Below are 15,129 nucleotides of genomic sequence, written 5' to 3'. Positions count from 1 at the left end.
TTCTTCGATGAAGACTAAAATGAAGAGGTGTTAGAGTTTTCTCAACAAGTGGAGTTGAACACTCTGATTGCTCCTCCTGTAGAAAAAAAGCTTGTCAGCTAATCTAGGTTTTCTTTGAAGTTTGTGTCTGTTTAGGTGCATGAGCATGAACTGATGGACTGAATATTGTCAGACAATGGAAAAATCGGTATATATTATATAACTATGTGAGGCCTTAATTAGCTCACTCAGTTTAACATAGTAGTATTTTTACTTTCCTAAGAGGAACCGTTTTTTGGGTTCTCTCTGTTTCGATTCCCAAACATGTGGTTTGCTCACCCTTGCTGTTAATAAAATAACACACTTTTTTAATGATTTTTGGTAGGTATATTTTGCATTACAGTGCAAATATTGTCAACCACACCACACGTTTGTTAACACACAGCAGTGAAAACAAGTAGGGAACATATCATACAAGGAGTTCTACACTGCAGTAACCATTAGAAGTATCACAAAAGAAAGCAGAAAAGAGAAACCTATTAAGGTGTACACTATTATTCATTCAATCATATGGGCCCCATGGCATAGGTGTGAATGCGTATGTACCTGTGCTATTCTTACATGTAGACAGGATTCGGGAAGAGAGACTGTAGGAGCTCAAAATGCTGTTCTCATCTGTTATTATCATGATCACCGTTGGTGTTGAATGCGTCCTGTTACCCTTCTAGTAGAATCGTGCAAGGCAATGGATAAACAGATATGTAAGTGGATATAGAAGTAGAAGCACTGCTAGTCCACCAGCAAATAGACATGAACAAGGTTAGGTAGTGCGTCATGACCTGACTCGTCTAATATCGGGTGGGTATGAGAGGTAGGAGAGAGGGTGCTGGCCAAGCAATGCCAAAAGAGGGGAGAGGAAGGGCCACAGGAAGTCATGAATAAATCACGGGAAAATAACGTCCACAAGATAGTAAATATGTTGGATGTTGGGAGGAAAAGGCCATTGATTAATTAATTAATCCAATCTCTTCCATGAGTGGTATTAGGAATTGGGTTTTTAGTTAGCAGAGTTATGCATCCTGTCCAAGCAGGAACCACAATCCTAGTCAGGGTAAGTCAACAACACCCTAAATTACCCTGCGCATACCCTTCGGTAGCTTAGCACAGAGCAGTCTGGCTTAATTTAAGAGGCAATGTATAAAGCATTTGTCCACACCAGGTTAAAAAAAATAGAACTTAATCTTATAAATAAAACCAGACCAAAACAACAAAAATCTAATGAGCAGAACTTGAGATACGATTTTTTTGAGAATAAATGTTAAATTAGCACTTATAAGTGCCTAATTGAGATATCTGGTTGTGCTGGACTTGTACAAAGTCTAACGTTGAGGCGGACCGCATTGGAGTGCAGCTCGGATACAGGGACCAGGTTTGGCCTGCTGTAAAAGTACCTTGATGCATCGATGAGGACGAGAAGATGTGGGATGCAGGTAAGGCAATGTGTCATTGATGGTCCACACTGCAGCAGCGATGCGCCAATTTTCTCCAAGCTTCAGCAGAGAAGCGTTGGTTCCGAGGGTGATTCTGGTTCTGAACGGAATGCATCAAGCTGCTTTTTTGCAGTAGAAGATAGTAGAAGATGCATCATTTCTGAGTGCAGTGCGCTGGCTTTTTGATGCGTTGGGTTTCTCCAGGTAACAACGGCAATGCGTCAGTGTTAGAAATTAGGGTCTCTAGTTGGCAATGGTTTGCACCTTTGTCCAAATAGGGACCCTTGCTTCTAGTCAGGGAAAGAGGGATATACTCCTAAAATAACCCCTGCTCACCCCCTTAGTAGTTTGGCAGGAGCAGACAGGCTTATCTCAGAGCAGTGTGTAAAGCCTTTGTGAACACATACAGTAACATGGTGAAAACACTACAAATGGGCACCACACCGGTTTAGAAAAATAAATAATCTGTATCTAAACAAGACCAAACAGCACTGCGTCAGGACCAGGTGTGGATGTGGCACGCGTCTTCTCCGTGACTTGGCGATGCGTCCGGAATCGGTGCGGATGCGACACGCTCCTTCCTCGTTGTGTCGATCTTTCAGCTCCAAGCAACAAACAGTCTCTAGAGGTCCAAAACAGCAACAGGCACCTCTTTTCAGGTTGGAATTCCCTGCAAAGAAATTCAGGGGAGCTGGGGAGGAAGTCATCCCTGTGACTACAGACAGGAGGCAAGCTCAGTTTCAAGCCCTTGGAGATCTTTTCTTCAAGCAGGTGACAAAGCAAACAGCAAAGTCCTTTTCTCTTTTTCTTGACAACAAGTAACCACTGTAGGCCAACTCCAAACAGCAAACAGCACAGGGGCCGTAATCCTCCTTCAGCTTCTCCGGTTCTTCTCCTTGGCAAAGGTTCCTCTTGATTTCCCAGAAGTGATCTAAGGTTCTGGGGTCAGGCTCCCCCTTTTTATGCAAACAAATCATTTTTTCTATGAAGGCAGATAGTGTCTTTACCCAGCCAAAACCAGTTTTGTCCTCACTGGTGCAGATCCTGGCAGGAAGTGGAGACAGCATTGTTGAAAGCAGACCTGGCCCAGGCAGGTGAAAGGAAATCTCCTCCCCCTACTCTAAATTCAACCCAGGCCCCATTCAGCCCAGCCTTGACTCATCAAACTGCCGGAGCTGCTGCCCTCTCCCAGCTCCTGTCACTCACAGGCCAGACATGCCATACACAAACCTAGCAGAGGCACACTGGATGGTTAAGCAAGAAAATACCTACTTTCTAAAAGTGGTATTTTCAAACACAGAATGTTAAATTCACCCACACTAAAAGATGCACTTTAACATTCTGAGTTCAGGCATACTACATTTTATTTTCCCATCTTGTTCCCTGGGTCAGTTATGTTTATAAGATGTTATAGGCAAACTGCCTATTCTGGCCTAAGGGAACAGATAGCCTTGCAATAGTGAAACACGAAATTGGCAGTATTTCACTAGTAGGACATGCCACACACATCTGGGCATGTCTTACCTTTTACATACAATGCACCCTGCCCACAGGGGCTACCTTCAGCCTACCTTAGGGGTGACTAACATTCAGAAAAGGGAAGGTTTGGGGACTGGCAAGTGGGTGCACTTCCCAAGTCGACATGGCAGTCCCAGACTGTACACAGGCTCTGCAATAGGAGACCTGGGCCACATTTTACAAGCTGCTTCTGTGGGTGACACAATCAGTGCTGCAAGCCCACCAGCAGCATTTGATTTACAGGCCCTGGGCACACATGGTGCACTGTACTAGGGTCTGACTAGTAAATCAAGTAACCAATCATGGAATCACTAATCCATACAACAGTTTACAAAAGGGGGCACTTGCACTTTGGCACTGAAAATCAGTGGCAGAGTTCCCAAAGCATCTAGACCAGCAAAAACATAGCAAACCACAAGAGGAAACAGCAAACAATGGAAGGGAGACTCACGCCAATGATGCCAAGTTTAACAGTCAGTCCTGAGAGCAATGCACTAGTTCCAAAGGCGATGCACCAGTGCTGCCTCTGCAAAGAAGATGATGCATCAATTCAGCTCTTGCAGCAGAGGATGCATCAGTGTTGAAGCAGAACACCATAGGCCCACTTCCAATGATCTTAGGTGTATGAACATGGTGGTTTGAAGTCTGTTATGTCCTTGAGTCTTTGGATCAGGAGGGTAGCCAGCTAGCACTTGGAGTCACTCTGGGTTCTGGGAACAAGAGAGGCAGGTCTAGTCTTCCTCACCCAGGAAGAGAGGGCAGAAAGTCAGCACAGCACAGCAGAAAGCAGTTCTTCCAGCACAACAGTACAGCAGAGTGGCAGTCCCTCAGCACAACAGTCCTTCTTCAGGCCAGGATATCCTAAAATCTAGAAGTGTAATGAAGTAGTTGGGTCTGACGTTCAGTTCTTATACCCAGTGGTGCCTTTGGAGTAGGGGAGACTTCAAAGAAGGGACTTCAAGTGCACAGAGGATCTCCCTTCTTGCCCTGGCTCCAGAATCACTTTGGGGGGTGTGTGCAGCCTGATGTGTGGGGGCAGAACACAGCCTATTCAGGTGTAAGTGTGAGGCTTTGCCTAGGTCCTCCCTCCCATCCTGTCAGCATGCCCCATCAAGGCCTATCAAGTCACACCAAGTGTGTGGCTCTCTAGAGGGAATGCACAAAATCCAGCTTTCACTCACCCCATATGTGTATTGGAAACAGGCTGCAGGTACCCAGGGCTAAGAGTAGAACAATGCACTATTTCTTAAAGTGGCATTTTTAAGAGTGTAATAATAAATTTGACGTTATCACGAATAAGGATTTATCATTGCCATTCCAGAGATATAAAACATGACTGATCTACCTCCTCCTAAGTAGAAATTACAGCGTATATGGGGTAATAAGGACCCCAATGTTCTCCTATAAGAGGGGCAGGCTTCCCAGTAGTGAAACAGGAACTTGGGTATTTTTCAATACCAGGACATGAAAAACATAAAAGTATGTGTACTACCTTCTGATTACACAGCACCCTGGTGTTGTAGGGCCACAGGAAGGGGGGGGGGAATGTGTAGAGAGGTATGCATGTGGGCTCAGGGCCATGGGTGGGTTGTGAGAAATACAACCTGGAAGACAAGCCTAATATGGGTCAGTTGGGCGCTGATGGGGAGAGAAAGGGAGGGGTCCGTATCATTGCAGACCGAAGATCAAAACAGGTGACATAGAAAGGAATATCCATTGGCAGTAGTTGGGTGTTTGCTAAAGATTAGATGAAAGACTATGTACAATTTCCTTAGCATCCATGGCTGGACTGCATGACAGAGGGTGCGCGCAAATCTCCTGGAGTAGCATTGGGGACTGTCAGGGATGAGACCTGTAAAGTGACTAAAGAACATGACTGTATGAGGGAGTGGGTGCACAACCCACTAAGAGAGTTGAGCTGGGGTGGTCCATTGTTCAGGGTGGCTGTCTTAACCTGAGGTGAACTGAGTAGTGGAACAAACACATGGCTTAAGAATGGAATGAACATATTATATAAGAGATACAACAGCATCAGTGTTCTCATGGTTATCCGATACTTATCTTTCCATGCGGTCACAGGTGAAATATTATCCAAGATAAAGCAGTTCAGGTATATACAGGTGGCGGGGTCATAGAGTTCGTCTCTGTGGATGGCACAAGTTCACACAGGGACCAAGATTTGTCTTGAAGGGTAGCCTGCATGACCTCCTCCAATGTCTTGATAACTTTCTCTCTGAAAGATACTTTCTTTTGTCCTGCTGCAACAACCCTCAGCAGCTGAGTGTTGTGGCAAGTACTTGGGGCTGCACACTGTGGTGAGGGTTCCAGTGCTGTGTCCATGTTCGAGTTGGGGATACTAGCCAGTAAGCCTGTCCCTGTCGTCTCTGAATTGTCCATCGATTGGTATCCACATTGTGGTGGGTTCTATTAGGCCCTATTTAATGCCCCATTTTTGAGCTGACGCTGTAGGTCAGGGAAGGCCCTTCTTTTAGAGTTGGTGTCTGGTGGAAAGTCCCCCACAACGTAGATATTGTGGCCTTCTAGGTCGTAGGGTGTCTTCATGAGTATCTGACTGACATGTGAATGGCGAAGAAAGCAGGCAATGATGGGTCCCGGCAAACACAAGGAGATGATGGACATTGTGCTGAAACTTTTCAGACACTCATCCCCAGTCACAGATCTGGGTTGAATACCAAATCATTATTTAGCTCACTTAGCCACCTCAGTTCAGACCCAGCTATATGCAAATCAGTCTTGACCCTGTGCCTCATGGGAACAGTCCAGCCTGAACTACCAAGCCAGGTCTTCCCTGAACTGGAAACAAGCATCCTGGGACCGGTTTCGGGCTAACAGCCCTCATCAGCCAGGCTAGATTGAATCCAGTGGCAAAGTGAGAAAGGGATCTACGACTGGGCATACCCTGCCAACTTAAAGCGAACAAAGCAAACACAAGGAGATGATGGACGGAGCGCTGAAACTTTTCAGGTACTCACCCCTAGTCACAGATCTGGGTTGAATCCATCCTCTTTCTTTAGCTCACTTTGACACCTCAGTTCAGACCCAGCGATATGCAAATTAGTTTTGACCCTTTGCCTCCTGTGAACAGTCCAGCCCAAACTGCCAAGACAGGTCTTCCCTGAACCAGAAACAATCATCCTGGGACCAGTTTTGGCCTAACAGCCCTCATCGGCCAGTCTAGCTTGAATCCAGTGGCAAAGTGATCAAGGGACCCTCGTCTGGACATACCCTGCCAACTTAGGGCAAACAAAGCAAACACAAGGAGATGAAGGATGGAGCGTGAAACTTTTCAGACACTCACCCCCAGTCACAGATCTGGGTTGAATCCATCATCATTCGTTAGCTCACTTCGCCACCTCAGTTCAGACCCAGCTACATACAAATCAGTCTTGACCCTGTGCTTCATGGGAACAGTCCAGCTCAAACTGCCAAGCCAGGTCTTCCCTGAACTGGAAACAAGCATCCTGGGGCCAGTTCCGGGCTAACAGCCTGCATCAGGCAGGCTAGCTTTAATCCATTGGTAAAATGAGCCAGGGACCCACTTCTGGGCACACCCTGCCAACTTAGGGTGAACAAAGCAAACATAGGGAGATGATGGACGGAGCGTTGAAACTTTTCAGACACTTACCCCCAGTCACACATCTGGGTTGAATCCATCATCATTCTTTAGCTCACTTTGCCACCTAAGTTTAGACCCAGCTATATGCAAATCAGTCTAGATGATGCGTCACAACATGATGACTTCTCTAGAAGATGAGATGTGCGATTTATTCTTCTGTGCTCTCTCTATTTCCAACAGTAGAGTGTGGGGAAGAGAGGCCAGTAAGTCTGTAGATGAGATGAAGCAGGAAGTCCTTAAAATCCAAGTTCTCCATTTTTAGTGGGATGCTAAAGTATCAGAAGTTATTTCACCTTGAATAGTCCTCAAGGTCCACCACCTTTTGTCGAATGAAGCATAACTCCGGGGACAGCCTATGTAAGCTGATATCATATAACAATGCCTCAAAGGGTAGGAATAGAAAGACATGTATTGTGTCCGTTACTGAATTTTGACAACACAAAGAAAATATGGCAACAGAATTAGTAAGCAAATGTATCTGAACAATTAAAAGATTATTGAGCACAGCATAAATTATTAATCGTAAATGTGCTCAGGGATCAAAAGCAAACATACCAGGCTCATGAAAGACAAGTGAACAGCGAAAAGTTAAACACTTATAAGGACAATGGACAGCTAAAAGAACCAAAATAATAAATATTGTGCATGAATCAAGTAAGTCCGATATTTCATTAAGTTTTCATAGCACAATAGAGATCCCTTACTCTGCCGGTATATATTGATGCTGTTTCGACCTTCCATAGTTCGAGTTCATCATCGGGGCAAAAAAGGACAACACATATGATTGCTGCCTGTAATACATCCAGGCAATGGTCAATTATCTGTATTTAGAAGCAAATCAATCATGTCACCCGGCATCATACTGGAGAGGGATGAAAGTGAAGCACCTCAAGAAAGATGATCGGATTAGCAGGGAAGTCAGCCAAACCGAATTGTAAATTACCCAGTAAGGCAATCACACACCTAAAAGTGTCTGTAGATCAAACAATTCTGCTATCAGGATAAACCACAAGCACGGAAAGACCTTACGTGCTGCATGAGTAAACACAGAAATAAAGACATTGTCGTCCATTTTCCTTATATGTGTTTTCATGCACTTGTCTTTCACAAGCACTATGTGTTCACTTTTACACCCTGAGCACATTTAAAATCAATAATTGATGCTGCTCTGTCATTTTATAATTGTTCAAATACATTTGATTAATAATTGTGTTAGCACATTGTCTTTGTGTTGTCACAGTTCAGTGAATTATATAATACATGTCTTTTTATTGATACCCCACGAGACATTGTTAAATTATATTAATTTTAACAGGGTCTCAGTTGGGTATATGGATTATTCTTCTGGTATTTATCGCTTCACTAATCCAAATAGTATTTGGTCGAGACAATCAAAGTTAGTGTATAACTCCCACATTGCCCTTTTATGATCTTCATGTCCAGCATAAGACCAGTCATCTTTGAGTCCATGGTAAGACCCCTGGACCTCACTGCGATATTCTCTTTGACAATGGCCTTCTGTGACACTGGGAGTAGAGGAGTATTTTTTGGATCTCCCAACTACCACTGTGAAGTGAAGGAGGTATGGCAACCAGGATCCTACAGACACATAAAAACTCTGCCACATAAGTCATAGAGGTTTGTGGGACCATCATTGCCCAGCTGAGTAAGTTACTGTTGCATGGAGGAAGGAGGGTGTAGGATAGGGGATGGGCATATGGGGGGTGGTGAAGGGTGCCGTAGAGATCAAGTCCCAGTATGCGAGGTACTTCACTCAATGCCCACAGTCCAGAGAAGAAAAGGGGTTCTCTCACGTGCGGGTGTTGCTGTTAGGCAAGGTGATATCGGTAGGCAGGACTCGCCCTTTACAGTGGGTAGCCTCGTTTGGTCCCTGATTAGTTAGTGGCCGCCACTCTGTCACCTGTTTCACAAGGCAATGTTTGCCCATTCCACTCTCTGTTTCCCATCTTTTCACCTTCCATCCGTGTAATGTTCTGTGGCATGAGGTAGAGAGAAATCAGGCCCACTGTTTGTAGATGGCAAGATTGCGGCAGGTAAGAGTTGCGACGGTTATGGCCACATGCCCATTGCACTGTGTCATATTTGTGTGGTGAGGCACTCACTATTGGGAAGATTCTGGGCCTCCACACCCACTGTCCCTCTGTCTGGCAGTGCATGGTTGAGTATCAGGATGGCAACAGGAGGATATATAGGGATCGGTATCCTGGAGTTATGCTGCCCAACCCGCCCCTGTCTTACGGTGGGCTCCCACGTGCACTGCGTGAACGCACCGGCGAGCGAGCCGAGGGTTCAGGATTGTTGAGCTAGCTGCCGCCATGGATGTGTCCTGATGAATGACGGCTGTTCGGGCTGCATACCAGGCAAATTAGGCATGTTTAGGCCCAAATCTGCGGTCTGCTTCTTGGGCTTTACAGGTTGATGGTCCCGTCAAAATAATTGTCCCCAGAGTTCACTGCATCTACTCGGACTCCGGCTGTCTGCTTGCCTGTCAAGGTTTGGACTCAATCTGAGTAATGGCCACGCCATTTCGCTGGTTTGCCAGAGCTCAGGGAGCAACGTCAATCGTGGTCCCCTGAATGCACCTGTATTTAAAGAACGTTTCATTATTAAAATGTGAATACCAAATAAACATGGACATTTTAAATGTCCACCTTGTAGCACTATTTATTTATTTCCATTTAATTTATGGCGGTATTTAGTGAGTGCCTATAACAGACTCTAAAACCCAAGGTCCCATAAAGGGCGTCTTGAGCTCAACAGGTATGTGAAAGAGCTGCATATGTATCAAAGAAAATCAGAATAATTTCTTAAAATGGATCTAGCTTGTAAAATAGGGAACAGAAGCATCTGACGTTTGTTGGTTTTTTTTTAGGTCTTCAGGCCCGTGTCAAGAATAAGCTAAAAACAAATACTCATAACATAGGCATGCTTCACTTTAACAAAAGAATGTTTTCTGAGTCATTTATTTTGTAGAAATAAATTCTTCATGAGCCCTATTTATTGCACATTGACTTGGGAGACACACTGCCTCGTGCGGTCTTAGAAGTATTGTGAATAAAGGTTGAATTCATATTATTTAGATCACGCTAATGCTTACCTCTCACGCACACATCACCTTGTAGAAACCTTAAGGAAAACACACTGAATGCAAAGTAATCAGCTGCACATTGAAGTTGCTTTTCTTGTTAGTGTCCCTAACTTTTGGATAAAACAATGAAAGTGTGATTTTTGGCAAAGTACTTTTATTTACAAAATCATTACCAATTTCAGAAGCTTTCATCAGATTACTATAAAAAGTGAATTTCTTTCAGCCATCCATCCACCTCCCTCACCATCCCTCAATACAGATTATTTTTCGATTTAGCAGCACTCTTCAGATGATTGATTTATCCCAAATTCCTGTTTTAGGACCCACCTGGACACATCAGCAGAGATGAGGTACTCCATGGGATCACTCGTTGACAGTCACTCCGATTACCGATCCACAAAGGTGATCCGGAGGCCAAGACGAGGGCGCACGGGTGTCCAAAGGGAGGAACCAAAGGTTTGCTCTTATGTTTTTACTGCTAAATTCATTCGTTTCGCTACAATTTTGAGAGTAAAGTATACGTTTGAAAATCTTAAGTAATTGGAGACAGATGCAAGGTGCAGTATTCCACTTGCCAAAAAACAAAGTCGAAGGCTAATAGAAGCAGTGGAACATTGAGAATATACATTTTTGATGTTCTTTTTGACAAGGGTTACTCTTTGCAGTTTTGGGAATGACCAACAGTGTCTGTCAGTCAGTCAGTCAGTCAAAAAAGCTTTATTATCGGCTAAAAGCCCTAAAAGCACATGTACAAAATTTTAAAATACCAAGACAATACCGTAATAAAAACGATGCAATGTACTCATGCTACAAGGAAAACAATACAGTTAAGAACAATTTTGGTATTCAGCGTTAAAAACGACCTACTAAAATATAGGAGGTCCAGAAACGACCCTGTTTGATAGAATTCCTTACAGGTTACAATAGTCACAATGGTATTAAAATTCTCACAATTTTGTATTTTTAATTTTCACGCTTCTTGAGCACCACATGGACAAGAGATATCTGGAGGTCACGAACACATTCAGGGGGGGAGTATCACATTTTAAGATTCTGAATACTTCCCTGTAGTCCCTGAGACCCATATTCTTGCATAATTGCACAATCCATTTAGCTGTAGCCTGAGAGTAGAAATGGCAGAAGAGCAGAACGTGCAGATCTTTCTCCTCACTACCTTCACACCCTGGGCATGTGCTAACTGCACGGGATGCACTAACCCACTTATTGGTCAATGCCCTAATTGGGAGTGTTCCATGTCTAAATTGGACGTATAGTTTCTTCGCCAGTAGGGGCTGAATGTCGTCCAGGAATCGCTCATAGTGGTAATTGTCCTTGACTTCTAATAGTCTATTGGTCAAATTACCCAAGCCAGGGTTAAGTGCTAAAAGATCCCTTCGATGTTGTTTGAGTACATTGGCCAAAGACCTTTTAGTGATCAAGGCACAAGTTTGCTCTGGGGACAGCCACATGTCTGCCCTACCCACTGCATAGCAGAGCTGCTTCACGTGTTTTAACCAGGGGATTTTCCTCACTCCCCTTATAGCCAGTATGTCCCTTAAGTCCTCTCTATAACTTAGCAGCTCTGAAGTAGTCCAGCGACGCCTCCAGTACAACAAGGGGCGAGTGATCATGACATCCTGAACAGGGACCAAACCCAAATCTAGGCATAGTGGGATCAGAGGGGTGCTCTGGGGAAGTCTCAATAGGCGCCTGATGAAGCTATTCTCAGTGATAGGCAATGAGGTGGCGCTAGCGTGGCCCCACAACTCTACACCATAGAGCACACCACCCCTCGCCTGGGCTTTATAAATTTCGACTGGTGGTCCCAGGGTTTTATCTGAGCACTCGTTACATACCATTAAGATTCCACCAAAGGCTTGAGTCAACTTCTGATTTGCCTTGGCCATGTGCGACCCCCACTCCATCCTATAGTTTAATGTTACCCCCAAGTATTCAAATGTAGAAACTCTTTCCAGTGCTGAGCCATACAAATGGGGGTGAGGGCAATTGGTTGATTTAGCGTGATAGACCATGTATTTGGTTTTTGAAAGATTGATCTCCAGCTTTCTAGTTCTGCAAAAAGAGCAGAACCCCTCCAGAGTTCGCTGAATACCCATAGAAGATTTTGATAATAGGAGGGTATCATCAACGAACATCAGGGCTGGTATTTTACGTGAAGCTAGACTAGGAGAGTCTAAATCCCTCGCACCCAAAAGATGGTCGATCAACCCATTAAGAAACAGGGAGAACAGCGTGGGGGCCAAGACTCACCCCTGCCTGACAACCTTTTCGACCGGAAGGAGGTTGTACGTTCCCCGTTTCTCCCATACCTCACCCTCGCAAAGGTGCCTTGATGTAAGCGTTTGAACAATTGGCACAAGTATACTGGGGCACCCATCTCTAACAATATGGCCCAGAGCTTATCCCTCTGTACCAAATTAAAGGCAGATCGAAGATCTACAAAGATCAAATACAGGTTACCAGCTCCCAATATCACCGTCTTCCAGTAGACCAATTAAAGTCTGAACAGTTGGTCGATGGTAGAGACCTTGGCACGAAAGCCCGCTTGGAGGGAGGTCAGGATGTGATGTTCATCAATCCAACACTGCAACCTCGTTAGTAAAAAGCGGGCAAACAATTTCTGCAAGACGTCAATCAGGCTAATGGGGCGGTAATTCGCCGGGTCGAGTGGGGAGGCCTTTTTTTGAATGGGGATGATCCCTGCCCCTAACCATGTGTGTGGGATTTCCATACCGTGAAGGATGGCATTAAAATATAATCAAATATAAGGTACACAAACCTTCTGCTCACACCAGAATAGGTCTCCAGGGATTCTGTCCAATCCCGGAGCCTTCCCGAGAGACAGGCTTCTAAGGACCGCCTGAATCTCCAGCATAGTACATGGTGGATAATTATAGACTTTTATAGCCAGTACTCCTGAGGCATGTATTCCATTCGGAGGGGTGAATAAATCTCCCGAAGTTGGGGCATCGTTGAGGGAAAACAAATATTTAAAAAGCGCTATCCAAACCTCTTCACTCAGATTCGGTATTAGTGCAGACGGACCTTCGGACGAGCCCGTTCAACTAAATTCCAAAAAGCTCTGTAGTCACGTCCGTCCAGGGCTTCTTTTATATTTGCCCACCTTAATACCTCCCATTCTGGCTTAGATTCAGCAGTTATACTCTTGTAAGAGAGTCTAGCTGCTCTAATGCTCTGAACAGATCCAGTTTTTACTTCCCTGACGAGTGCGCATTTAGCCAACCTACACTGTTTGGTGTACCATTGGGCCTGTTTCTTTGGCCACGGCCTCCTATTAACTGTGGTGTAAAAGTAGGAGGCCAACATGATGGTTAAATTAGAATGGATGGTCACAAGCGCATGGAAATAAGAAGACTCCAAATTTTCAGCCGGGAGTTCAAAAGCCTTCACTAGGGAGCAAGTGACGTGCTGGTATAAGTCAGCTATTTTTTCAGGATCGAGCACAAACCTGGCCCATCTTATGCGTCTGCCACCTGCAGTTAAGATTAGATTTGTGTCAACATAGGTTTCCAGCTCCCCCGGTCTAAGTCGGTATCCCAATGTGTCTTTTAATTCTAGTGACAGAAGGTTATTGTCACTATCTACCCTTGGGATTATGCTCAAGGCCCTGATTTGGGACCAAAATTCTACTTTGACCATAATGTAGTCAATAGTTGTGCTTTTCCTTACTCTATTATAGGTGACCTTGCCCGGGACACCAGGAGGTAGTCTGCCATTACAGGCTCTGAGAGAATGGGTTAATAAGAGCTTGTTGATCTGTAAAGCCATTTTCGACCAGCGCTTTGCCAGGTACATAGAGCATTCCTGAATAAGCCAGGTGGAATCCTCGTCCTGAGTTACAGGAGGAATCCCTGCCAAGGGTTAGAAATGACTGTTGAAATCACCCCCCATGATTCTATGTGTTGGTGAGGGAAATAGTGTAAGGAGCTCATCTAAAGCATTTAATGTAGAGGAGCGCACCGTGTGGGGAGTGGAGCGCAGGTAAACGTTGAGGACCGCCACACTGAACAACCCAAGTGCGAGGCTACCCAAATGCATAGTCCCCACGAGGGTCTCCCTCTTGGTCCCTGTACAGCTGGTATGTGGAATGTGGCGAAGCCCACCCTTATGGGGGCAGTCAACGTCCAAGTCTCTTGGAACAAGCACAAATTGTACTGGTCCACGAGCTCTCCCCATTCCGGAAGAGCTAGTTTGGAACTAATACCCGCTAGATTCCACGAAGGCAATTGATGTACTATGGGGTTCTACCCTTGGGGGAATAGCTGGTGTGGATGCGAACACATTAGAAGGGGACGATCTAGCCGGATTAAGATTTCATCTTCCTGTACCCCAAGATCAGTCAAAGGGGACCCGCCCTCAACCCTCTGGCACTCCTCCACAGGGCACCTAGCTTCCTTGGAATCTATTTCTATAAGCCTTAGTGGGTGAGATAGTCCATCTACGAAATTCAAGGCAGAAAATCTATTGGCTATAGGTAGGTTATATTCAACCACTTTTCCACCTGGATGGAAGTAAGGTAACCGAAACCTGCCTGAAACTGATTCCTGTTAGTAAAAGTATCCCAGAGGGAGTGGGATGATTGTACCCTGTTGTCTAGGGCCTCCCCAATCCAGAATGTATTTGACAACTCCAGGATCCCTGAAATTAACAATTACACAATCCCCTTCAATGTCCCTGGGTTTTGTCCCCAACCAGCTGACTCTTCTTGCGAATATAATTTCTCCCTGCTCCATGCCCATTAAGGGTCTATATTTATTCAGCTAATAGGTGATTTTATTCTTCAGCTCTGGGAATGTCTCGCCTCTTTCGCCTGCCAGCAAAGGAACTCCCGTTAGTATCACCACATACGGAGAAGCCGCAGGTGGTAACTGGGGACAAGGTGATGTTGGTTGGGTATCCTTCCTAGGAGATTTCGTAACAGGCTTGTGGGGAGCCAGAACTTGGTCTGGCTGGTTTCTAATGCTAACTTGTGAAACCAAGTTTGGATCTCGAGAAACGAGGGAGGCTAGATTTAACGGCTTGGGGGTAATGTTAGAAATACATTTAGGTCTAGTCATTGGATTCAATCCTGGTGCCAGATTTGTACTTCGAGGGCCATTTGTTATACTTAGAGCTTGGTTTGCCTGGTTAGCATTGCCTAGGTCCACTTTCTCAGTATTACTCCCAGTAAGGACGGATAACTGTCCTCCTTCACCACCCTTAGTATTTATCAATGATACAACTTTATCAATTCTGCTCATCAAGGTTTTAAAATGAGATTTGATAAGGTGCTCTATTTGATTTTGAAAGTCTATTAATAAATGGGTAGCCCATACCGGGGGGGGGGGGCAAAGGTGGGGTTGTCAGGGCCTAGC

General features: G+C 44.9%; 1 protein-coding gene across 1 annotated transcript in view; it reads left to right on the top strand.

Annotated features, from left to right (window-relative positions):
• The window catches only part of PPFIA2 (PPFI scaffold protein A2), a 1,928,138-nt gene that overhangs the window by 1,504,297 nt on the left and 408,712 nt on the right, over window positions 1-15,129 (top strand). Inside the window, exon 15 of the mRNA XM_086919614.1 lies at window positions 10,054-10,189. Coding sequence (XP_086775740.1) covers window positions 10,054-10,189 — 136 coding nt within the window. The remainder of the gene's footprint in view (window positions 1-10,053; window positions 10,190-15,129) is intronic.

Source organism: Lissotriton vulgaris, chromosome 1_1 (assembly GCF_964263255.1).
Source record: "Lissotriton vulgaris chromosome 1_1, aLisVul1.2, whole genome shotgun sequence".
NCBI classification, from domain to species: Eukaryota; Metazoa; Chordata; class Amphibia; order Caudata; family Salamandridae; genus Lissotriton; species Lissotriton vulgaris.
This window is presented reverse-complemented; position numbering and strand designations above follow the sequence as displayed.